At 38.5% G+C, this 26,576-nt stretch overlaps 1 protein-coding gene across 1 annotated transcript; it reads left to right on the forward strand.

Moving 5' to 3' along the window:
* The first annotated feature begins 9,363 nt into the window (after nt 1-9,363).
* Nucleotides 9,364-25,322, forward strand: TMBIM4 (transmembrane BAX inhibitor motif containing 4). Its single transcript, XM_015094766.4, has 7 exons — nt 9,364-9,538; nt 15,402-15,510; nt 16,481-16,586; nt 18,721-18,754; nt 20,628-20,745; nt 22,988-23,033; nt 23,546-25,322. The coding sequence occupies exons 1-7, from the start codon at nt 9,442-9,444 to the stop codon at nt 23,750-23,752; spliced, it is 717 nt and encodes a 238-aa protein (XP_014950252.2). The 5' UTR covers nt 9,364-9,441; the 3' UTR covers nt 23,753-25,322.
* Nucleotides 25,323-26,576: the final 1,254 nt, after the last annotated feature.

Here is a 26,576-nt window from a genome sequence, read left to right on the forward strand (position 1 = left end):
TCTTCTGTTTTCCTAACTGACATTTCTGTAGCCTGTAATAGTACCCACAGGCTGAATTCTTGGATCTTTTTGTTCCAGGTCTTAGAGATTTCATATAATCTCATTTTCATCTATTATCTCTATGTAGACCACACTCATATTTATGTCTTCAGTCCTGGTCCATCCTGCAGACTCCTTTCTCACTCCTGTCTCCAGTATTTATTTCATTTCAGTTTTTGGTGATTTTTTTTTGGGGGGGGGGTACTTTCATCTCAAATCAGCGTGTCCCAAACTGATCACTTCCCGAAAAATCAATTTCCTTGTTTCTGGTGAAGTAGGCCAACGGAACTCTTAATAATTTAGATTGATTTGTTCAGAAGAATTTTCTCAGCATCTACTGTGTCAGACATCATGCTTTGTGCCTATATTCAAATCGTATGCTTCTGTAATGTCACCCATAAGTGTCTGTGTTGTTTTCAGTTCGTCTTTACCAGTTATTTCATGTTTGTATTTTTTCAGTTTTTTAGTATCTCCTGCCAGGTGAACCCCTACTTATCCAATAAGACCAACAGAAAAATCACCACTTCTGTGTTGTGAATTGACTTGTGTAATCCCAAAATATGTGTTTAAATCTTAAACCTTGATACCTCTAAATGTGACTGTAATCGGAAATAAAGTCTTTGCAGATGCAGTCAAGACAGGGTCATACCAGATGAGGTGAGCCCCTTAATCCAGTGATTGGTGTCTTATAAGAAGAGGGAGATTTAGACATAGAGATACAGAAAGTAGGGGGCCTAGTGACAATGAAGGCAGAGACTGAAATGATACAGCCACAAGCCAGGAAAATCCAAGGGTTGTTGGTAAATACCAGGGACCAATGCAGAGGCACGGAACAGATTTCTCTTTACGAGCCTCCAGAGCAGTGATCCCCAGTCTTTTTGGTGCCAGGGACCAGTTTCATGAAAAACAATTTTTTCCACGGACTGGGGTGGCGGGGGATAATTTCAAAATGATTCTCATAAGGAGCTTGCAATCTCACTCACTCACATGCACAATTCACAGTAGGGTTCGTGATCCTATGAGAATCTGGTGCAGCGAGTGATGGGGAGCAGCTGTAAATACAGATGAAACTTCACTCACTTGCCTGCCCACCATTCACTTCCTGCTGTGTGGCCCCGTTCCTAACAGACCACGAATCAGTACTGGTCCATAGCCCCAAGGGTTGGGACCCCTGCTCTAGAGGAATTAACCCTGAGCACACCTTGATTGGCCTCCAGAACTGTGAGACAAGAAACTTCTACTGTTTTAAGCCCCAGTTTGTGGTAATCTGTTACAGCAGCCCTAGCAAACTAAGCTACTCCGTGAAGCCATTTATAATCTCCCTAAAGTTAATCAGTTCTTTTTTGGTTCCATAACACTCAGCACTTATTTCCATCATCATGTTTTTTTGTTGTTGTTATTTCCCTGTGGGCTTGTTGAGGGTTGGGGTGTAGTGGGGCAGTTCTAGTCATCTTTGGGTAATTTGCACTTTGCATACTACTCAATAAATGCCTAATGAAAGAAAAAAGTAATGACCTTGCCTCTTGCCAATAATTACAGCTATCATTTATTGAGCACCAATAGCCTGTATTGGGCACCGTGTCAGTAATTTACATCCGTGTTCCAACTACAACATGCTTATCCCAACTGAGTGTCTTACTGATCAGTCTAATTCTAACATTCATTGCTAGAGTTAGCGTGGACCTCACAAGTTAAGGTCAAAGGCCTTCATTTCTGACACTAATTACCCAGAGTTAATACAGGGCCTTTAAGTTAAGGGCTCAGTCCTGCATGACTTCAGATGCCAGTTTCAAGTCTCAGGTATCCCCAAGCTGCCTGTTCTTCTGCCTATTTGGCTATGTATTTGAGGATTCCCAGAATTCACTCTTTGTCCCAATTTGATAATTCACTAGAATGACTCACAGAAGTCAGGAAGGTACTATTCTCATGATGACCATTTTATTATAAAGGGAGCAAATGAATAGTAAGATGTAGAGGTGAACAGCATGACAAGGTCTAGAAGGGTCCTGAGCTTCCTTGCTGCCTCCAGGTGTATCATCCTCCCAGCACATGCTCCCAGAGCCTCACTGCTTCAAAGTTTATACCTAGGGTTTCGTCACATAAGCATGATTGGTTAAATCATCAACCACTTGATTGAATTCAAGATCTATGAGGGTTCGGCTGAAAGTTCCAAGCCTCTCTTTCCGGAATGGCCAGACTCTTCCTTGGAGCTCTCTCAAGGCCCATTGTAAGCCACCTTGTTAGTTAGCATACATTCAGACATGGAGGAAAGGGGGTCTCTGTGAATAACAACGGATACTCTGAACAGAAATTCCAAGGCTTCTTGAAACTCTGTGCCAAGAACCGGTAACAAAAACAAAATACATTTTTTATTATACTACACATATATATATGGGCTGGTAAAGCATCTGCCTGCAGTACGGGAGACACATGAGATGTTGAGGGTTCAATCCCTGGGTCAAGAAGATCCCCTGGAGGAGGAAAATGGCAACCCACTCCTGTGTTATTGCCTGGAGAATCCCATGGACAGAGGAGCCTGATGGGCTCCAGTCCATGAGGTCACAAAGAATAGGACAGGACTTAGTGACTAAGCACTACAACAATAAGTATTCACATAAGGACTCCTTAAAGTGGGTATCAATGCCATCTGCACCTTACAGATGAGGAAACTGAGACTTAACCTCAAAGCTGTGCTGCCTCTAGCCCAGCTTTCTCCCAATCCAGTTTGTTTCCAAATTACCTTAAACAGAGATTTCATCACATTACTTCCTTAGTGACTTGCGATGACATACTAAAGTTTTATTGTTCAAGTTTCTTTAAAGTCTGTTTCATGGTGGTTGTGTTTATTTTGACCTCGGGCCATTGTTAATGCTTGCTTTTTCTACCTCCTGACTTTCTTCCCATTCCTCAGTATCAGATCCCACCTATTTAGGTTCAGTGAGGGAGGGACAGTAGAGCACCTACTGTCGCAGAGCTGAATGCTTTCTCTATGTTGTCTCCAACTTGACATATCTTAATACTCCAGCAACACAGTTTAAGTGTTCTAATTCTTAACTTAGGGCAGAAAAACTCTGTGCCTGGAGATATAAGTTTGGGTTGCTTGAAAGTTAGTAAGTGAGTGAGCTAGGATTCAGACTCAAATTTATTTAGCTCTAAAAGCCCATGCTCTTTTTCTGTAATTCCTGAAATTTGTGAACCTCTACTGTTCTGGCCCCTAAACTTGAGTCAAAGATAAAGTGAAAGTGAAAGTGAAGTCGCTCAGTTGTGTCCGACACTTTGCGACCCATGGACTGTAGCCCACCAAGCTCCTCTGTCCATGGGATTCTCCAGGCAAGAATACTGGAGTGGGTTGCCATTTCCTTCTCCAGGGGATCTTCCCGACCCAGGGATCGAACCCAGGTCTCCCACATTGCAGGCAGACACTTTAACCTCTGCACCAAAGATAAAACTCTATTAAAAAAAAAAAAATTGAAGATAGTAGTAGTGTTAAGTCCCTCCTTCCTTCAATGTCAAATGCCAAAGATTATTTAGAAGAAAAAAGGAAAAAAATGTTCTCAGTCTAGGAATAAGGATAGAATTATTATAGTCTGGGAATAATCTAGAAGAGATTTTAGCTTGGAGTTGATAGAACAAACAAATGAAAAGGAGGGGAGAAAGATGAAGAGACAGAAGGAAGAGGAAAGATGCGAGAAGAGGAGAGATGCAGATAGGTCTTTAAAACCACCGAAATATCTTTTTAATTTTGTTTTATTATTTATTTACTTTTAAAATTTTATTTAATTGGAGGCTAAATACTTTACAATATTGTAGTGGTTTTTGCCATACATTGACATGAATCAGCCATGGGTGTACATATGTTTCCTATCCTGAACCCCCTCCCACTTCCCTCCCCATCCCATCCCTCAGGGTCATCCCAGTGTACTGGCCTTGAGCACCCTGTCTCACTCATCAAACTTGGACTGGTGATCTGTTTCACATATGATAATATACATGATTCAATGCTATTCTCTCAAATCATCCTACCCTCTTCTCCCACAGAGTCCAAAAGTCTGTTCTTTACATCTGTGTCTCTTTTGCTGTCTCACATATAGGGTCATCATTACCGTCTTTCTAAATTCTATATATACGCGTTAATATGCTGTATTCGTGTTTTTCTTTCTGACTTACTTCACTCTATATAATAGGATCCAGTTTCATCCACCTCATTAGAACTGATTCAAATGCATTCTTTTTAATAGCTGAGTAGTATTCCATTGTGTTTATGTACCACAGCTTTCTTATCCATTCATCTGCCAATGGACATCTAGATTGCTTCCATGTCCTCGCTGTTATAAACAGTGTTTCGATTAACATTGGGGTACACATGTCTCTTTCAATTCTGAATAAATCCACTGAAATTTCTTTAGTGACTTTATTACAAAGTACTTCTCTAAAATTGCAGCTTTAAAGAAATAAAGGATCCTGAGTTATTGATTTCGTATCTGTAAGTAAACGCTTTATTGTCATAACTATCTTATCTAGACTGAGAGGTAGCAAATAACTTTTTTTTTCCACTTTTTAAAATACAATTTAAAATTTTAGTATAATACACAGAGCAGTACACAAACCCTTAGTGTAAGCAGCTTGCTATTATCACAAGAAAACATGTGTAATCAGCCAGAAAGTAGAATATTATCAGAATTCCAGAAGTCCTTCTAAGTGCCTTCTCCCAATTATTATCCCTTCTTCCTCCTGAAAGATAATTTCCTGATGTCTTAAGACCATGGATTATTCTTGCTTGCTTTTTAACTTTACATAGAATCTCATAGTATATATTCTTTTGTATTTGGTTTCTTTTGCTTAACTTTATGTTTGTGAAGTTCATTCATGTTGCAAATAATAGTGATTTTTAAATTTTCATTATAGAAACCATGCAATTATATGAATATGCCACAATGTTTTGTTCATTTTACTAATAGTGGATGGTTGGGTTGTTTGTAGTTTTGCTCTATTATGAATAATGCTGTTATGTGTATTTTTGGACATCTTCTGCAAATCTATGCATGCTTTTCTGTTGGGTGTGTACTCCACCTCAGAGTAGAATTGCTGAGTCATAGACCTTGTTGTGTGTGTTCAGCTTTGGTAGACACTGGCAGTTTTCCAAAGCGGTTCTCTGTTTACAGTGGCACTCGCAAAGCCAGCGACATAATATGTGGGGCCCAGTGCAGAATAAACATGTGGGGCCCCTTGTTTCAAATGCAGGGAGAAGTCCCATTAAAAGTGCTAAAACACAAAGCTTTTTCGTTTCTTTTGCAGTTTCTTGACTTGCCATGATTTTTTAACTTGCTATTTAATGTAATTTTAAGATATCATTTAAAGCTATTAGCATAAATTTTACTATTGATCTTTTTTTAAAAAGAATTTTTATGATTATTATTATTTCTTTTTATGAGGTCTTCATGGCTGTGAGCAGGCTTTTTCCAGTTTTGGTGAGCAGGGGCTACTCTCTAGTTGCTGTGTGGGAGCTTGGGCTTCTCATTGCGATGGCTTCTCTTGTTGCCAAACAAGGGCTATAGGGTATGGACTTCAGCTGTTGTGGCACACGGGAGCTTACTTGCCTCTTGAACCTGTGTCTCCTGCGTTGGCAGGCAGGTTCTTAACCACTGGACCACCAGGGAAGTCCCTACCACCGATCTTTATATTGTGCAAAGCCAGTTTTAAATGCAAATTGATGTGAGAAATAACCAAAATTACATAATTTGTATTTCATAGCAGCTACATGCAGATGACACCACCCTTATGGCAGAAAGTGAAGAAGAACTAAAGAGCCTCTTGATGAAAGTGAAAGAGGAGAGTGAAAAAGTTGGCTTAAAGCTCAACATTCAGAAAACTAAGATCATGGCATCTGGTCCCATCACTTCATGGCAAATAGATGGGGAAACAGTGGAAACAATGGCTGACTTTATTTTGGGGGGCTCCAAAATCACTGCAGATGGTGACTGCAGCCATGAAATTAAAAGACGCTTACTCCTTGGAAGGAAAGTTATGACCAACCTAGAGAGCATATTAAAAAGCAGAGACATTACTTTGCCAACAAATGTCCGTCTAGTCAAGGCTTTGGTTTTTCCTGTGGTCATGTATGGATGTGAGAGTTGGACTGTGAAGAAAGCTGAGCACCGAAGAATTAATGCTTTTGAAGTGTGGTGTTGGAGAAGACTCTTGAGAGTTCCTTGGACTGCAAGGAGTCCATCCTAAAGGAGATCAGTCCTGAGTGTTCATTGGAAGGACTGATGTTGAAGCTGAAACTCCAGTACTTTGGCCACCTGATGCGAAGAACTGACTCATTTGAAAAGACCCTGATGCTGGGAAAGATTGAGGGCAGGAGGAGAAGGGGACGAAAGAGGATGAGATGGTTGGATGGCATCACCGACATGGGTTTGGGTAGACTCTGGGAGTTGGTAATGGACAGGGAGGCCTGGTGTGTTCATGGGGTCGCAAAGAGTTGGACACGACTGAGCGACTGAACTGAACTGAACATGCTTGTGTATTTCACTCTCTACCTTCTGCTTACAGATAAGGATGGACTGAAAGGAAAAAAAAATTATGGTTGTGAGGATAAGCATCTTTATACGTTTATTAGTCATTGTGCATGCGTGTGTCTATTTTCTATTGATTGTCTATTTTCTATTGACTATTTCTATTTCTTTCTCTCTTTTATTTCTTGATTTGTAACAATTGTTTTTATATTCTGGAAAGGAGCATTATGTGCATTCCATGGGTAGTAAATATCTTCTCCCATTCTATGACTTCCTTTTTATTCTCTTATAGTATGCTTTGACTACTATAAAGTTCTTCATTTTAATATAGTTTGTCAATCTTCTCCTTTGGGGTTAACTGCTAGTTTATACATGGTTTCAGAAATCTTTTCTTTACTCAGATCATAAAGATATTCTCCTATATATCATCTTCTCAAAGCCTTATTGTTTTGTCTTTCACATTTAGGTCCCAAATCCATCTGAAATTTCCTTTTTTTGTAATTGGTAAGAGGTAGGAGATCAAATGCTACTTTTAGTCAATAAAACAGTGGATTCCCAGTCCAATCTGGTTAGTTCTATATACTAAATCCTATTATGACCTGATAGTAAAATGAGTAATGTGTTTTTGAAATGTTTATAAAACCATAAAAAGATAAGCTTTTTGCTTGTCATTATGAAAAAAAGACAAACGCTTCCAATAAAGTCAAGTTTAAGAATTTAATTTCAGAATAGACAATTCCACAACTATGCTGAGTTCTACTTGCTAAGTCTTTTGAGTGTTATGGTTAAAGTGAGGATGGCAAATGTAGGTGGATCAAAGTAAAGTGTTAGTCGCTCAGTCATGTCCGACTCTTTTGCAACCCCATGGACTATAGCTCACCAGGCTCCTCTGTCCATGGGATCAAAGTAAATTTGTTAAAAATAAAATCCAGGGGATCCTGGGATATTACTCTGGGTATATCTACAGGTTGTTTTTGTAGTGGAATAGCAGCAATACCAGGAATATTCACTTTGATCCATCGTGTTTGCCACCATCATTTCTTTCTTTAGTAGAGCGCAACATCCCCTCTTCCCTGCCTGTGGTCATGACTCTCTCCAAAATTCTACATTTGGCATACAGTGATCTGGCCTTTATTGTGCCTCATTCTTTGCTATCTGTGCCCTTACTCCAACTGAGCTTTGCCCCTTGTGCCCTTACTGCTTTGCAGATGTTGGTCCCTTGAGAACCTACCTATATTACTCCACTCTTTTCTGGTTGGCTCTGCACATGTTTGCCAGTATTAAGCATTATCTTATTCAGAAAGCTGGGTTTTTAGAAAGTGATTGATAATTTTAGGGATTATTATTGAAAGTGAAGTGAAGGTCACTCAGTCGTGTCCGACTCTTTGCGACTCTATAGTCCATAGGAATTCTCAAGGTCATACTACTGGAGTGGGTAGCCTTTCCCTTCTCCAGGAGATCTCCCAACCCAGGGATTGAACCCAGGTGTCCCACACTGCAGGTAGATTCTTTACCAGTTGAGCCACAAGAGAAGCCCATCATTGAAAGTAGTATAATTAAAACCAACTGTACTTCAGTAAAAATAATGTAGGGACTTCCATGGTGGTCCAATGGTTAAGATTCTGAACTTCCAATGCAGAGGGCCTGGGTTTGATCCCTGGTCAGGGAACTAGCTCTCACATGTTGAAACCACGAGTTCACATGCCGCAACTAGGACCCAGTGCTGCCAAATAAATAAATATTTTTTAAAAATAATAATTTAATGAAAAGTGTCTCCTCAGTGTGATTATTGCCAGAGTAAATGAATGAGATGGGGGCTTCCCTGGTGGCTCAATGGTAAAGAATCAACCTGCCAAATGCAGGAGACACGGGTTTGAGCCATTCCTGGGTGGGGAAGATCCCCTGGAGAAGGAAATTGCAACCCACTCTGGTATTCTTGCCTGGGAAATCCCATGAACAGAGGAGCCTGGCAGGCTACAGTCCATGGGGTCGCAAAGAGCAACTAAACTACAAGAAGAAAGAATGAGATGGGTATTTGTTGAATGGAAGGATGAAAGGGGACTTCATTTTTATCACTTTTAGCAACTTCTCCTGGTCAGAGGATTTAAGAAACTTATGGAGGAAAATCTGAGAAAGCTTTCACTTCACATGACACTGAAAATGTAACTCATTTTCTCTCCCCCCCCATCCTCAAGCAAACTCCTTTTTCCAGCCTAACTGAAACATTTTAAAAAAGCAGAGACATTACTTTGCCAACAAAGGTCCGTCTAGTCAAAGTTATGGTTTTTCCAGTAGTCATGTATGGATGTGAGAGTTGGACTACAAAGAAAGCTGAGCTCTGAAGAACTGATGCTTTTGAACTGTGGTGTTGAAGACTCTTGAGAGTCCCTTGGACTGCAAGGAGGTCCAACCGGTCCATCCTAAAGGAAATCAGTCCTGAATATTCATTGAAAGGACTGATGTTGAAGCTGAAACTCCAGTACTTTGGCCACCTGATGCAAAGGAACTGATTCGTTGGAAAAGATCCTGATGCTGGGAAAGATTGAGGGCAGGAGGAGAAGGGGACGACAGAGGATGAAATGTTTGGATGGCATCACCGACTCAATGGACATGGGTTTGGGTAAACTCCGGGAGTTGGTGATGGACAGGGAGACCTGGCGTGCTGCAGTCCATGGGGTCGCAAACAGTCGGAGACGACTGAGCAACTGAAGGGAACTGAACTAACTGAACGTTCGAGGCGACCTCATCGATTGGTTGGGGCTTGGCTCGGGCGCGGCCGCTCGGCTAGTTGGGGCTGGATCGCTTCCTCAGGAAGTGGCCTGGAGGCCGTTGTGGTGGCGTCGTTAACTTAGCTCCGCGGGGGGCCTGGGGGGGTTGCTGTGCGGACATGGCGGACCTTGACCCCCGCTACCCCTGCTCCTCCATCGAGGACGACTTCAACTATGGCAGCTGCGTGGCCTCCGCCAGCGTGCACATCCGAATGGGTACGTCGCCGGGTCCCTCCCGGCCCGCCCTTGGCGGTCTCGCGGCGTCGCCGGCCTCTGGGGGCTGGTTTTCGGCTTCTGAGGCGAGCATTCTCCGCGACCAGGCCCTGGGAATACCGCCGGTCTCTTGGGTTCAGAGGGCAGCCTTCCCTCCTCCTTCCGGCCCCTGGCTGGGAAGAAGAGCTTTCTCCCTCCGCATGGGCTCAGAGGCAGAGGCGAGGTGGTTCCCCAGCGGTACGCCCAGAGACGTGAAACTGAGTCCATTCTATCGTCTTCAGTGGAGAAGGGGTTGAAAACCTCACTAGCTTGAATTTGGCATCTTTCAGTTAAGAGAAACTTGGGTTATTTTTTTCCGTGAAAGTAAGTTTATTATATGATCACTGTGATGTATATCTGAAAGGAAAATGAAAGTGAAGTCGCTCAGTCTTGTCCGACTCTGCGATCCCATGGACTGTAGTCTACCAGGCTTCTCTGACCATGGGGATTTTCCAGGCAAGCGTACTGGAGTGGGTTGCCATTTCCTTCTCCAGGGGATCTTCCTGACCCAGGGATCGAACCCAGGTCTCCTGCATTGCAGGCTATGTTTTTGATATAAGGGCTGATTCTATGTCCTCGTCTGTCTTTGCAGTTTCTGTGTCCTGGTATGAGGCTGTGTTCGCCCGTCTGGAAGCCCTGCATACCCCGTACTCCTGGGGTTTAATGGTGGCTTCCTCATGAAGGCGTGATTGATCATTACCTCCATTTTCAGCCCTTCTTTCTTCTCAGGAGAATAGGGTGTGGGGCTGAAAATTCTCAGCTTTAGATATATATTTGAAAGGAAAGTGAAAGTGAAGTCGCTCAGTCGTGTCCGAGTTTTTGCGACCCCATGGACTGTAGCCTAGAAAATTATAATCATGGCTCCTTTTTTGGTAACAGCTCCCATCCAGGAATTCACCCAGTGTGATCTCAGTAGAACAAAAAACACACACCTATCAAGAAATTACCAGGAAGGAACCCTGCGTCATGGTCATTGGACCTGTGACTAAGCTGACTGCATCTATAGTTTAAAATGGTATCTGGTCTGTCAAAAATTTTTACGAATTAAAAGGTAAACGGAAATGCCCCACCTCTATTTTTTAAGCAAATTAACCTGCTGATCTAACCAGTGTCTTAAGGGGAGCAACTGTGACTTCCAAAACTTATTTCCTCACTGCTTTTACATGAAGGAAAATGGGGTTGTTTTGAAAATGTAATATGTACGTCTTCTGGAAAATACTTTTGGAATATTATATATTTAAATAGCCAAGGCTTATTGGTAGAAAACAACAAATTATGAAGCTACAGAAAAATGATGTGAGAATGAAAGCTGAGTACAGTCTCTACCTTGAGCACTTTTATAGTACCATTAAGTTAGTTTATATAATTAGTTGTTACAGATGTAATATACATAGTCTGTTAAACTAGTCTGTTTTAGCAGTCTACTATATTTGTATTTTTGAAACACTAAGACATACTGTTTTATACTCAGAAGCACAATGTTATGATTATTTTACATTTCTGCAACTTTGTATTTTTATTTAATGTATCATATTGAAAAATAGCAGTACATATATTTATAGCTTTATCATATTATTTTTAACTGTGGTGATCATCTATAGTATGTATGTTCCATAATTTATTTAATCATCCTTTCTTGATAGGTATTTAGATTGTTACTTTTCATTCTTTTTACTCCTTCAAATAGAGCTTTAGGGGCCATTCTTCCATATGGTTGTGAATTTCTCCTATTATTGTTTTATAAATTTTTAGCAATGAAATTATAGGTCCAAAGAATATGTGCATTTAAAATTTGATGTTGTCAGCTACCCAAAGAGACTGCACCTGTTGACTCTCCAGCAAACAATACATGAGGGTACCTTTTACTTCACTCTCACCGGCACTGAGATCATCAAACTTCTTAGTATCTGGCAATATGGTAGATCAGGGATTAGCAAACACTTTCTCCAAAGAGCCAGATAGTAAATATTTTCAGCTTTGTGGAGTCATAATAAAGGACTCTGTGGCACAGTTACAAAATTCTGCTACTGTCATGCAAAAGAAGCTATACAGTTACAATTAGTCACTCAGTTGTGTCTGACTCTTTGCAACCCCATGGATTGTAGCTTGCCAGGCCCCTCTGTCCGTGGAGTTATCCAGGCAAGAAAAGAAGCTATAGAGGACACAGAAATGGCTGTGATTATGCCCAGGAAAACTTTACTTATAAAATCAGGTGATGTGCTGGGTTTGGCCCTTAGCCAGAGTTTACTGCCTCTTGTTGTGGGTAAAAAATGTAATCTTGTTTTAATCTACATTTTTTTAGCCAGGTTAGTGAAGGTGAACATTTTTCTTTTGTTTATACAACTTTATTGGGCTCCCTGCTGATATTAAGGATATAGCAGTAATCAGATAATATTTGAGTCCTCTAAATTTATTATTTGTGTGGAGTGGTAAGGGAGATAGACCCTAAAGAGTTAAGCAAATAAATAGACTACTAGCAGTGTTAAAGTCTCTGAAGAAAAGAAACAGTGATGAAATAGACACTAGAGCCTAGAATAGTAGCTTAGTAGCTATTTTAGTTAAGGAATGGTCAAGGAAAGAACTTTTAAAGGAGATGGCAGTTGTGTTGTTGAGAAGGAGCTAGCTAGGTTGTATTCATTATCTATTGGTTTATTAAAAATTATTCCAAATTTTAGAAGCTTAAAACAGTTATTCACACAGTTTCTGAGAATCAGAAATCTGGGAGAGGTGTAGCTAAGTGGTTCTGGCTCAGGGTGTCATAGGAGAGTCCACTCAAGGTGTGGGCTGAGACTGCAGTCAGCTGAAGACTTGACAGGGTTGAAGATCTGCTTCCTGGAAACCCCACCCATGCAGATATTGATACAAGGTGTTAATTCCTTGCCATGTGACCTTCTCCATTGGCTGCTTGAGCATCATGGCGTGGTAGCTGACTTCTCAAGAGCATGCAACCCAGGAGAGATCATTAAGGAAGCTACCGTGTCTTTTATGACCTAGTTATGATAATCACGGGCTTTCCAGTTGGCTCAGTGGTAAAGAATCCATCTGCCAGTGCAGGAGATACAGGAGGTACAGGTTCAAGCCCTGGGTCCAAAAGGTCCTCTGGAGAAGGAAATGGCAACCCACTCCAGAATTCTTTTCTGAGAAAGCCCACGGACAGAGGAGCCTGGTGGGCTGCAGTCTATGGGGTCACAAAGAGGCGGACATGACTGAGCACGCATGCACATGTCATGTAGGGCCTGTAGGCCCCATAAAAACTTCAAAAATTTATTGTAAGCAGAAGGGAAACCATTAAAAGTATTTAAGCAGGGAGTCACATGATATGGATGACTTTACAAAAAGATAACTGTCAACAGCTGTGGGACTATAGGTGGGACCAGTGAAAGCATGCAGACCAATTAGAAGGCTACTGTAACAGTGCAGGTGCTAGATCATAAGACTGACTGGAAATGTAGCAAAGGAGACCAAAGAGGTGGATGACTCTGCAAGTAGAAGGTACAGTAGTTGTTGATGGATTGGGAAAAGAGAGGGGAATCAGGTGACTCCTACATTTTTGGCTTGGGGGAGGTTGGTGCTGGTTACAGATTGGGGAGAAATGAAAAGTTCATGTTTCAGCCTGTCAAGTTTGAGTAGAAAGGGGAGAAGTAGAAGTAGAAAGCAGAAAAGTAGAAAGGCAGAAATAGGACTCAAAAAAAAAAAACAAAAAAACCCCAAAACAACAACAACTGAAAGATTGCAGTTTGACTTGTTTCCTTATCAGATCTTTTATTTTTTTCTGTGGGTGTGTATGTATATCTTTTGCCACTTTTAATATTAGTTATTCAAAATGGGTGTCAAATGTTACTTTTTGTAGGATTTGATTTAAGTTCTATTTTTAAAGAGTATAGAGGACTTCCCTGGGCATCCAGTGGTTGAAAGTCCATGTTGAAATGCAGAGGACACCAGTTTGATCCTGATCCTGGAAGATCCCACATGCCGAGGAGCAACTAAAGCCTCTGCGCCACAACTCTTGAGCCTGTGCCCTAGAGCCCAGGAGCCACAGCTCCTGAAGCCCGTGTGCCCTAGAGAGTGGCCACTGCAGTGAGAAGCCCATGCAACTAGAGAGTAGCCCCCACTCACTGCAAATAGAGAAAAGCCCTTGCAGCACTGTACACCCAGCACAACCAGAAAATAAACAGATAATCTTATATTTTAAAAAAGATGTAATGGGAGGGCCTTTAAGGATTAAATCTTTAGTATTTATGAACATTCTCGTATTCTTACAAAATATTATTTTACTACTTGATATTTGGCAGATATGCCATCAAAGTACTTCATCATTCCTTGAGGAATGAGGTCTTTAGTAGGAATTTTTTTCAGAGAACATTTATTGCCTGCATATTGTCATGAGAGTCAAGAGACAGTATCACATCTTTTGTTGGGTAAAAATCATTCCACAGTGGTGGTGCTGCCTAAGAACAGTGCTCTATGGAAATTATGTGGCTCCATTATTGTGTCAGAATAACACCTTTTCTCTGACTGGCAAAATTTACTTTTCATTAGTTCAATATAAGTTTATTTAAAAGCAAATAAAATTTAACGAGTATTTATTCTGTGCCAAGGGCTTCCCAAATGGCTCAGAGGTAAAGAATCTGCCTGCCAATGCAGGAGATGCATGAGATGTGAGTTTGATCCCTGGGTTGGGACAATCCCCTGGAGAGGGAAATGGCAACCCACTCCAGTATTCTTGTTTGTAAAATCCCACAGACAGAGGGGCCTGGCAGGCTGTAGTCCACAGGGTCACAGAGAGTTGGACCAGAGTTAGCGATTAAACAATATTCTGTGCCATCCCCTGGCAGAGTGCTAGGGACTCATGCTGAGTTGTGTCCTAAAATGGGAAGCTTAAAATGAATATTATTATCCTATTATTAGGGAGCTCTTGAGTCTTCATAGTCTAATAGTGAAGGACAAGTAGACATCACTGTAAAATAAAGTGCTTAGAAGTCTGTTTAGGGTCCTTCAGGAATATGAGGAACTCTTGGTGACCCTATGGACTGTAGCCCACCAGCCTCCTCTGTCTGGCATTCTGCAGGCAAGAATACTGGAGTGGGTTGTCATGCCCTTCTGCAGGAGATTCCTGAGTCAGGGATCGAACCCATGTCTCTTAATCTCCTGCATTAGCAGGTGTGTCCTTTACCACTAGCGCCACCTGGGAAGTCTTTTATGTATCAGAAGACTTCTATAAATACTTTTAGATCATTGCGCTTTGGAGTTGATTTACGGATGTTGGTAATAAAGTATTTTGAAAGTAAGAATTTCTTATATAGAAACTAGAGGCAAAGGTACTAGAAGTGAGAAATAAAAATAGGTGAGTGAAAGTAAGTTTATATATTATTTGCCTTTTATGGAGAAGTTTCATTTTAGGGAAACATTTGCACTGCTTGGAAATTAAAATTTCTTTTAAAATTTTATATCTAACCATATGCTTTTTATTCCTGCTTTTTACTTTCAAGATAGCTTCATTATTTAAAACATGTTCTGGTTTTAATCCTTTGCTTTGTTGTATGTTGCACAAATATGGATTTGATGGTTTCGTTTTATTTTGATGGAAACGTTTGTATTCTGGCCCATTAACTTAATTTTTTTAAGCTCATGCTTCCTGGAGTATAGTTAACAAAATTTTTTATTTTCTAGGAGGTTTTTTTAAAGTTTTAGTTACAGTTGTGATATTTGGATTAAGATTAAGAAAGAATTTACATAGTAATTTAATGTGTCTAAGAAGAAACCTGATCTTGCTATACTCTGATAAATGCTTAAGAAAATAGTCATGTGTAACTTTTTCCTCTTTCAGCCTTTCTAAGAAAAGTCTACAGCATCCTTTCTTTGCAAGTTCTCTTAACTACTGTGACATCAGCGATTTTTTTATACTTTGATTCTATACGGACGTTTGTGCATGAAAGGTAAGGTAATGACCTGCTTCTGAATCATTTTCAGCCACTGCATGTGACTCAAAGGGCATAAGATGAGCAAAGACAGTGTTTTGTTTTGTTTTTTTCTATTAATTTTTGAGGTTAGAATGTAAAAAAGATTAATTAACTCTTGTAAATAAATTTTTACAAGAAAAATAATCTACAATATGGTATTTACCACTAACCTTTTTAGCTTGGTTTCATAGAGTTAACCCCTCATTTCCATTAAGAATTTTTATTGAATGTAAATTTTTGTGTGTATCTTTATTAGACTTATGCCCTGTCCCCAAAGCCTAAGACAGTGCTTGAAAAGTTAAATTTACCTTAGTGTTAGTTCACAGCTAGGAAAATTTCACTGAAAACCTTTCAGAGGAGTTCCATATGGTTCTTCCCAAATTTGTTTAAGATTTGACCTCCAAAATAATTATTTCCATGGGTAAGAGTAATACAGACTTTATATTAAAGAAAAGGGAAAGTAAAGAATATTTTCTTTGAAGTAGATAATTTCTATCTTCCCTTTACAAAAGGGGAATCTTGAACTATTAGTTTGCTATTTGGAGTAAATTCTGTAAGTTACAGCTATCTAGTAAATGCCCTAAAAAAGTAGTTAGGTATAAAATTTGCTTATTATTTAATAGTTTTTCTTTTTTGAGTTTTAGTTTTTAAGAAAGGCAGTATGCTAATTGAAAAAATTATTCAATATAATAGAAATTCATGAAGTAAAAAGGTTACATTTTCCACATTCATTGTGGGAAAGATTCTTTGTCTTCCTGCTCCTTCCCATCTCACAGTCCTCAAATTTTCCCCATGGAAAAATAATTTCTTTGGTCAATTGGTTTAGGTCCTTCCAAATTTTTTTTTCCTATACTTTCATGAACACATAGAGAAATTTTATTATTAAATTGGATGTTATTTATGGTATTTTTAAAGTTGAGAATGCTTTTAATTCTTTGTCTTTCAGTCCTGCCTTAATTTTGGTGTTGACCCTTGGATCCTTGGGTTTGATTTTAGCCTTGACTGTAAACAGACATAAGCATCCCCTTAACCTATACCTGCTTTTTGGATTTGTAAGTACTTTGACAATGTGTTCCCTTAACATTTATTCCTGAATTTTAAATTTATTTATTTGAATGCATATATATATGTAACAATAGCAGAACCAAATTAATGAGTTGTTTAAAAAATCAAGGCATTACCTTTATGATAATTGTCTATCAGATAAAATCTAACTAGAGTAAGCAAATAAAACAAAGATGTAATTAAGGGGAAAGAAGCTTGAGGATGAAGCTCAGTATCCCTAACTCTTATTTAGGATATGAGTTCAGCTACTTTTGACATGGCTTAAACAAGACAGCGTATGTCTCTTTCATATGAAAATCTGAATGACTGTTTAGTGAAGTTGTAGGGGCCTAGACACTGCTATAGTTCAGACATTTCTAAAGTTGCATTGAATAAGATAGCTTACTACCATACCTGCATTCTATCTATTTAAAAAATGAAAAGAGAAAGGAGAGAGCGAACCTCTTTGCTTCTCAGAGTTATATTCTCTCTATTCATATTCTATTGACTAGAATATAGTCACACTATATTCTAGCTTTTAGATCTAGATTCTTGCAGATCTAGCTGCAAGGGAAGCTGAAAACGTAATGCTTAATCTGAATGGGTATATGTTTAGGCAAAATTCTATTACCAAGAAAGAAAAAAAGAATATTGGGAGACAGTTTCAAGACTCTGCCACACCAAGTTCAGTTCAGTCACTCAGTCGTGTTCAACTCTTTGCGATCCCATGAATCGCAGCATGCCAGGCCTCCCTGTCCATCACCAGCTCCCGGAGTTCAACCAAACTCAATGTCGAGTCGGTGATGCCATCCAGCCATCTCATCCTCTGTCGTCCCCTTCTCCTGCCCCCAATCCTTCCCAACATCAGGGTCTTTTCCAATGAGTCAACTCTTCGCATGAGGTGGCTAAAGCATTGGAGTTTCAGCCTCAGCATCAGTCCTTCCAGTGAACACCCAGGACTGGTAGAACTGGACATGGAACGACAGACTGGTTCCAAATAGGAAAAGGTGTACGTCAAGGCTGTATCTTGTCACCCTGCTTATTTAACTTATATGCACAGTACATCATGAGAAACGCTGGGCTGGAAGAAGCACAAGCTGGAATCAAGATTGCCAGGAGAAATATCAATAACCTCAGATGTGCAGATGACACCACCCTTATGGCAGAAAGTGAAGAGGAACTAAAAAGCCTCTTGATGAAAGTGAAAGTGGAGAGTGAAAAAGTTGGCTTAAAGCTCAACATTCAGAAAACAAAGATCATGGCATCTGGTCCCATCACTTCATGGGAAATAGATGGGGAAACAGTGGAAACAGTGGCAGACTATTTTTTGGGGCTCCAAAATCACTGCAGATGGTGATTGCAGCCATGAAATTAAAAGACGCTTACTCCTTAGAAGGAAAGTTAGGACCAACATAGACAGCATATTGAAAAGCAGAGACATTACTTTGCCGACGAAGGTCCGTCTAGTCAAGGCTATGGTTTTTCCATTGGTCATGTATGGATGTGAGAGTCGGACTGTGAAGAAAGCTGAGCACTGAAGAATTGATGCTTTTGAACTGTGGTGTTGGAGAAGACTCTTGAGAGTCCCTTGGACTGTAAGGAGATCCAGCCGGTCCATCCTAAAGGAGACCAGTCCTGCCACTCCAAAGTACTGTCTAAATATTATATTCTTTCCATGTTTTTTTGTGTGAGGTAGTGAGGTTTTTTAAATATGCGTGTGATTTGCAGTTTCAACTTTATTTACATTATAAAGAGTGAGAAAAATAGAATTTTCTATATTACTTCTAGAATCTCCCTGTTAGAGATATGAAAAATCTAGTTGAGTTTAAGGAGTAATGGTATCACAATTGGAATCTGTTCTCATGGAAATACCCTGTTGTCCTATGGTTGGGGAACTAAGATACCACAAACTGTGCAGCACAGTCAAAAAAAGAAAAGAATCTAAATATTTTCATTTACTACATTGAGGTTTCATTTTTATTATGGTGGGCTTATTATATGTCCCATGTACTTCAAAAGGCTGCTCTGAAGCTAAAATGAGATCATGGGTATGAAATCACCTTGAATTCCTGGAAATCAGAACATGTACTTAACAGTATAAATTTTACATGCATCTATGTAATTTCAGTCTCTTTTTCTTAGACACTGTTGGAATCTCTGACTGTGGCCTTCATTGGTAAGCCATAATTGTGTTTCTGTATATTACCGTAACTTTTTAAAGTGGATAAATCTTTTGGGTAAAAAAGTGTTTGAGGCTAAAGCTTAACATTATGTAATGTCATATTAAAAAATGTGGAATAGAATGAAGAATTCCTAAAATATAAGCAAAAAGTAAATGTTTTTATAGTTTAGCTGAGTTTAGAGGAAGTTGAAAAGAATTAGGAAAACAATAGGAACAGAGAACAATATTCATTTTGTTTATCCAACAAGACAACATCAGATACTTCCCTGGCAATCCAGTGGTTAATCACTCTGCCCTTCCACTGCAGAGGATATGGGTTCAATCCCTGGTCAGGGAACTAAAAATCTCACATGCTGCATAGCGCAGTCAAACATAAAAAAAGACAACTATAGCTAATCTTTTTCCTTGTTTAAAGGGATCTTAAAAGAACTAACATGTTTGGAACCATGCTCTTTCATCACAAGAGCTCAGTATCTCAAATTGCCTGCACTTAACTGTACCTTATTACATCCTCTATAGTCATTTCTCTTTTGTATTTTGTGTTAAATATATATAATATTTAAAAGTATCTGTTATAATTATTTGATGTACCCTATATAATAATATCTCAAGTAAAAAATTTTGTGATTAACAATAAAAATTCTGATTGTTTGAAAATTATTTATCTGGGGTACCAAAAAAGATCAGAATTTACTGTTACTGTCAATAGCAGTAAATTGTGGTCCTTATTGTTAATGTATTTATCTCTTGTTAGTCATTACTGTTTTTAACTTTTTCATGCTAGGTTTTGTTTTGTCTATATGTTTTTTGGTAATTCATCTCTTCTTTTTATGAAAGAATCAGAATATAAAAAATTAATAACCACCAAACTAAATAGGGTTGAAATTTCTCAACATGGAAAGGAAGTATTATTAATACTTACTTATTATTAGTGTTATTATCTATTACTTACTACTATGTTATTAAGTCTATCTCTGTCCTCTCTGGCACCCACCATTTGTAAAGGATGTTGGAGAGAGATGGAATCCACCCGAACTTACACTGAAATTTCTGAGAAGCAGGAAAAGTGATTTCATGTTTTATCTTTTCTGCATTCATCTTCTTAACCCTGTATGGGATAAATAAAAGTCTACTTAGGAACAGAAGGAACTTCGATAATTTATCCCCCTCAAATTAAAAATTACTTAAATGGATTTGAGTTCAAAACACTCAATTACCTTTTAAGAGGTTATAATTCAGTATTCTGTAAAATGTTGAGCAGTTTTATTACAATAGCTATAGTCAGTCTAGATGGTCATTCTAAAATTTCTGAAGTAAATTCGATATATATCCAGTAAACCCCAATAACGTACTCCAGGATAATGCAGACTTGGATATAAAGCAATTCGTGGTTGGTTTCTATTCCCTACAGTGCTGGTGAATGGCAGACAGCCCCAGACAGCCTCAATATTTTTCTTGCCTAGGATTTCCCAACCAGCCACAGGACCCAGAACCATCACTATTGATTGTTTAAGCCATAGTTGACAGTCACCACAAATGGTGATAAACTGTAGCTGGGATAGAAATGGGTGAAAATCATTTCACCATATTCCCTAAACTCCTAAACCAGCTAACTGTGTATTGTCTTCTAGCCAGTTCTTTAACTTCATAATGATGTGATCTTATGTTGTATATTTTGGAGCCTGCTTACTGCACTATGGGTGTGGTTTTACTGTATAAGAGTTGAAGACTGAATAAGGAATCTTTTCATAATTGTTTTTATTGGGAAGTAGTATAGGACAAAATAAGGCATTTCTATTATATGACAGAAAAAAAAGCTTTTATATTGTTTATATGTATTTTTAATCATTGTTTTGTAATTTTACAGTTACCTTCTATGATGTGTATGTTGTCCTGCAAGCTTTCATACTGACTTGTGCAGTATTTCTTGGTTTGACTGTATATACTTTACAGTCTAAGAGAGATTTCAGCAAATTTGGAGCAGGGTAAGTGATATATTTATCATGGCTATGATAGATAGGTATCTTTAATACTACCTAGTTTTGAGAGAGGTGCTATACTGTTAGCTTTGGATACTTTAAAAATGGAGGTAATGAGAAGTCCTCCCTTTGGGTACCAGGGCCTTACTCTCCTGAAGCATACATGATAGGAAATGGAAAGTAGCTTTGAGTTATTTGCTTTGCCTCTATATTGAAAGGGAAGTGAATGCCCTAAAATTTAAGCTTTCTAGAGAGGCTGTAGGCTTGCATGCTTTATAAATGGTATGAAATTTACCTGAATTATTTAGATCTTAACATTAACTGTTAGAAATGTTACCATCCACATCTTTGTGGCAAAAGCAAGGTAATTGTGACCCAGGTGCTAGAGAAGCCTGCATGAACTTTAAATCTTTTTGATCCTGTATCCTGTTTGACCTGTATCCTTCTTCAAAATAATATAAGGAATGACCCTTTTTATATTAGGATGATGGTACTGTGTTGCCCTCACCTTGGTAAGAATTCATAGAATCTTTCCTAAGCTCACAATGGCTTTCTTTTGGCATATAATCACCCAAACATTTTCTGTTCTTTTTTCCTGTTAAAGCAGTAAAAATTAACAAGCAGTCTAGTCTTGTAAAACTTTCTTTCCTCCCTCTTTTTTCCTGGTACTCCAGATAGTGGAGATAGTGAAGGGACTGGGAGGTCTGGTGTGCTGCAGTCTATGGGGTCACAAGGAGTTGGACATGACTTAGCAATTGAACAACAACCAGATTATCAGAAGTCTCTACTGGGATAAAATATTAATTGGTCAGCCAATACTGACAATTGTGCAGGATGCATAAACAGTTGTATTAGAATGGAGTTTAAGGAGAAGCTATATATATATATATATATACACACACACACACACATATATATATATATATATATATATTTTTTTTTTTTGCTTCCTGTTTTGCATATGTGTTAGGTTCTGTTCTTCTAGGAAGCAATTAAGTTCTTTGGAAATTGTCTGAATCTTTTGAGGTTTGTTTTTAAGCTCTGTTAGCTGGATTCAGAACAGCTTTTAGTTTAGGGCTAATTTGGCCCCATTCTTGAGATAGTATCCTTCTGAGGATTACTCAAAGCCCCATGTCTCAGGTCTTTCCACTCTGGCTGGTGTGAATCAAAACTATTCCTGGCTTTAGTGTGTCTGAGGATTTTTCTGCCTGGTTCTCTCTGGTGGTTCTTTCTCCAGACTTTGGTACTTCCTCACAAATATGCATTGATAAGTACTCAGCTAAAGACTGGAGGAGAACCCTCTGCATGCCACCAGAACTCTCTGTATAACTCTTTTTTTCTCTAGAACTTGGACCTTCAGAGTCTACCACTTTAGCTTCTCTCACCTCTGAATTCTCGTCTCTTCAACTCAAGGAAACCACAAAGCTGTATATGGATTCCTGTCCCTGCACTGTTGCCTGGGAACTCTAGCTGGGTCATTTGTAGAGCTCACCTTCTTTGTTTCCCTTATCTCAGGAGTCATTGTCCTGTGCTGCTTGTTGTTTGAAAACTGTTGTTTGGTATATTTGTCTCATTTTTATTTAAGGAGGGAGCATAAATTTGTTCAGTGTACTTCTTGTGGCCTGAGGCAGCAGATGTATATTCAGGCTTCCAAGTCTCATAAGATAATAGGACTGACTTCCTAGATGTCCTTGTCATATAATTATATCTTACATATATAATATATAATTTTATTTTATATATAATGACTGATAACTCATAAAATTATAGCAGTGGCAAATTTATGTGCATAAATTAAGTTCTCTAATACATCAGAATAAAACTGTACATTGGGAACTCTAATGGATATGCGTGTTCACAGAATAATTTGTTATTTGGTTAAAGATGCAATTATGCTTCATTGGTAAATTTATATATTTTTAAGAAGTTTTATAGCTCTCTTAATTAAATGATATTTCTAATGATATTTTGCTTATGTCAATATTTTCTTTATATTCCAATTGAAAACTTTAAAAATCATACTCTTAATTAGTTTCATACACCATAAAAGCAAATGTTGAATAGATAGCTGTTCTCTCAATTTCTGGGTATTCTATAATATTCATTGTACATTTAGGAATTCTTACATTTCAGTGATTCTTTGCCAAATATCAGGATGGATTTATTTATTCAGAAAATGCTAAATGAGTTTACAAAGGTTTTTGGTTAGGAACAATATTCTAAATTATTAAAATTTTTGTTTTTATAGACTGTTTGCTGGTTTGTGGATTTTGTGTTTGTCAGGAATCTTGAGGGTAAGTTGTTTTAGAATGGTAACTTGAAATATAAATAATCTCAAAAAGCTATAAGAGACATGTTATGGTAGGACACTTGGTTATAATTATCTGGAACATTTGTATGTAGAATGATTTTTAAATGATATTTTAAAAATCAAGGTCTTATGTATTGGTTGAAAGAAAGATGAACAAATGAGTTAAATGAAATAGAAAGAGGTCCTCACTTGCAATTGCTAATCTTCAAGTGGCACATGTAATTCTGAGTAAGAAATAGATTTTAAATAATTTATGTTTGGAATGGTACTGTTCAAAGTCAGGTGAGTAATTTAATAGAAAGGAGGTTATTCATTGGTTCCTCCCTTCACCCATTCATCCAACACAAGTGGACCTGCCCTGCCTTTTTCTACTTTTAACATTTGTATTCAAAGTTGTACAGAATTATTAAGTATGTATGTAGAGTATAAGTAACTTAAGTATTCTTAATGCTGTTCTTTAAATATAAAATTATTACAGTAATCTCTTGCCTTTAGTTGTTTTTTTACAGTGAGACAGTGGAGTTGGTCTTGGCCGCTGGGGGAGCCCTTCTTTTCTGCGGATTCATCATCTATGACACACACTCACTGATGCACAGGCTGTCACCTGAAGAGTATGTATTAGCTGCCATCAACCTCTACTTGGATATCATCAATCTCTTCTTGCACCTGTTACGGGTTTTGGAAGCAGTCAATAAAAAGTGATTGAAAGCAGTATATAGAAACTGATTCATTAAGTAATAAAGTTTGAGATATAATTGTTAAATACTTTTAAGATCTTATTTGTATGCTGTGTATTATAAAGTATAAATCTCCTTTGACTAGATTTTAATCTTATTTAGAAAGGAAAAAGTATGAAAGATAAATTACAGGGAATTATTCAGTATTACAATAAAATTATATTAAAATGTTAATTACATTTCATTACAGTATGATGCATTAAAAATTAAAAGTGTGCTTAAGTCAGGTATTTTGACATAAAAGTTAATGTTCTTAGTTTTTAAAGTACAGGTTTCATTTAAAAATTATAGCAGTATACCAGTGACCAATATAACTTTAGCAAATTCCTGACAGCATTCATTTGCTAGGGTGCCATAACAAAGTACCACCGATTGCATGGATTAAACAGAAATTTATTTTCTAAAGTTTTGGAGGTTGGAAGTGTGAGGTCAAGGTAGGGTTGATTTCTTCTGAGGTCTCTCTCTTGCCTGAATGATGGTCATCTCCATGTGTCTTTACATGGACTTCTCTCTGTACTTGTCTGTATTCAGATTTCCTCTTCTTGTAAGGATACCAGTCATATTGGACTAGGGCTCACCCTAATGACTTCATTTTACTTTAATGACCTCAATAAAGATTCTGTCTCCAAATACAGTCACATTCTGAGGTACCAGGAATTGGGACTTTGCACTGGTCGTAAATGTTTGCATTCACTAAAAAATTTGTTGAAACCTAATGCCCCCTGGGATGCTATGAGGAGGTAGGGCTTTTGGGATGTGCTTAGGTCATGAGGATGGAGTTCTCACAAGTGGGATTAGTGTTCTTTTTATAAGAGAGCCCACAGACACCCCTCACCCTTTCTGCTCCATGAGCTAATGATGAAAAGACAGTCTATGAACCAGGAAGAGGACCTTTAAACTAGACACTGAATATGCCTGTACCTTGATCTTGGACTTCCCAGCCTTTAGAACTGTGAGAAGTAAATTTTTGTTGTTTATAAACCACCCAGCCTCTATAGTGTTTTGTTTTGGCTGCCCAAATAGATTAAGACAGACTTTATTATCTGAATTTTCAGCGGGTACAACTCAGTTTGTAACACTCACTAAGCATTGTTTCCCAGCTACTAAACTGAAATATACTAGTAGTATATGGATACAGCCTTTGGTGAGTTTTAGATGTAAATTTGACTCCCATCACTATCAATTAATTATTGAATATCCAGTTGCATAATGCTATACTCAAGTTAACATAGCATCGTAGGTAAGAGAATCTAGATTGGAATTCTTACTGTGTAATCAACTGGTGATTTGACCTTGCACGTTACTTATCCTTCCTTCCTTAGGTCTTTACCTCATCTTTATGATAGGAAAAACATCACCTTCTTGATTGATTGTTGTAAGGATTAAGTGAGATGAGTATGTCATATAAACTAAGTGTTTATTAATGTCAGCTGCTGTTATTATTGTTATTGTCGGTCCAAAGGGAGAATGTACTGAATTGTGACTAAAGATAATAAATAAGCAAATGCAGATAATGACATTTTAAAAATGTAAAACAATACCGTTTTTATTTTTTATTTTTTGTTGTTGTCCGTTTTTATTTTTAATTGGAGGATAATTGTTTTACAATGTTGTGTTGGTTTCTCTAACTATATATATATCCCCTCCCTCTTGAGCCTCCCTCCCACCCCTGTAGGTCATCCCAGAGCACTGAGCTGAGCTCCCCGTGTTACACAGCAGCTTCCTACTAGCTATCTCTTTTACACATGGGAATGTGTATGTCAGCACTACTCTCAATTCATCCCACCCTCTCTTTCCCCATTGTTTGCACAAGTGCATTCTCTATGTGTGCATCTTTATTCCTGCCCTGCTGATAGGTTCAGCAGTACCAGTACCATATAGATTGCATATATATGTATTAAAATAATACTTGTTTTTCTGACTTACTTCACTCTGTAACAATACCATTTTCTTCACTCTGTAACAAGGTCATCTTTTTTCTTTTTACCCAGCAAATCATTGTTTGGTTCAGGAATAACAGTTTTAACAACTGGTGTAGTTATATTTTGTGAAAACAACCATCAGTTCAGTTCAGTTGCTCAGTTGTGTCCAACTCTGTGACTCCGTGAACTGCAGCACGCCAGGCCTCCCCCTGTCCATCACCAACTCTCGGAGTCTACCCAAACCCACGTCCATCAAGTCGGTGATGCCATCCAACCATCTCATCCTCTGTCGTCCCCATCTCCTCCTGCCCTCAATCTTTCCCAGCATCAGGGTCTTTCAAATGAGTCAGCTCTTCACATCAGGTGGCTAAAGTATTGGAGTTTCAGCTTCAACATCAGTCCTTCCAATGAACACCAAGGACTGATCTCCTTTAGGATGGACTGGTTGGATCTCCTTGCAGTCCAAGGGACTCTCAAGAGTCTTCTCCAACACCACAGTTCAAAAGCATCAATTCTTCAGTGCTCAGCTTGCTTTATAGTCCAACTCTCACATCCATACATGACCACTGGGAAAACCATAGCCTTGACTAGACAGACCTTTGTTGGCAAAGTAAATTCTCTGCTTTTGAATATGCTATCTAGGTTGGTCATAACTTTCCTTCCAAGGAGTAAGTATCTTAATCATGGCTGCAATCACCATCTGCAGTGATTTTGGAGCCCAGAAAAATAAAGTCAGTGATTGTTTCCACTGTTCCCCATCTATTTGCCATGAAGTGATGGGACCAGATGCCATGATCTTAGTTTTCTGAATGATGAGTTTTAAGCCAACTTTTTCACTCTCCTCTTTCACTTTCATCAAGAGGCTCT

Source organism: Ovis aries, chromosome 3 (assembly GCF_016772045.2).
Source record: "Ovis aries strain OAR_USU_Benz2616 breed Rambouillet chromosome 3, ARS-UI_Ramb_v3.0, whole genome shotgun sequence".
Classification (NCBI taxonomy): domain Eukaryota; kingdom Metazoa; phylum Chordata; class Mammalia; order Artiodactyla; family Bovidae; genus Ovis; species Ovis aries.

Coding starts and splice junctions, on each gene's coding strand:
- TMBIM4 (XM_015094766.4), top strand. CDS start 9,442: ATGGCGGACCTTGACCCCCGCTACCCCTGCTCCTCCATCGAGGACGAC. Junction 16,587..18,720: donor TATACCTGCTTTTTGGATTT/GTAAGTACTTTG, acceptor TCTTTTTCTTAG/ACACTGTTGGAATCTCTGAC. Junction 18,755..20,627: donor TCTGACTGTGGCCTTCATTG/GTAAGCCATAAT, acceptor GTAATTTTACAG/TTACCTTCTATGATGTGTAT.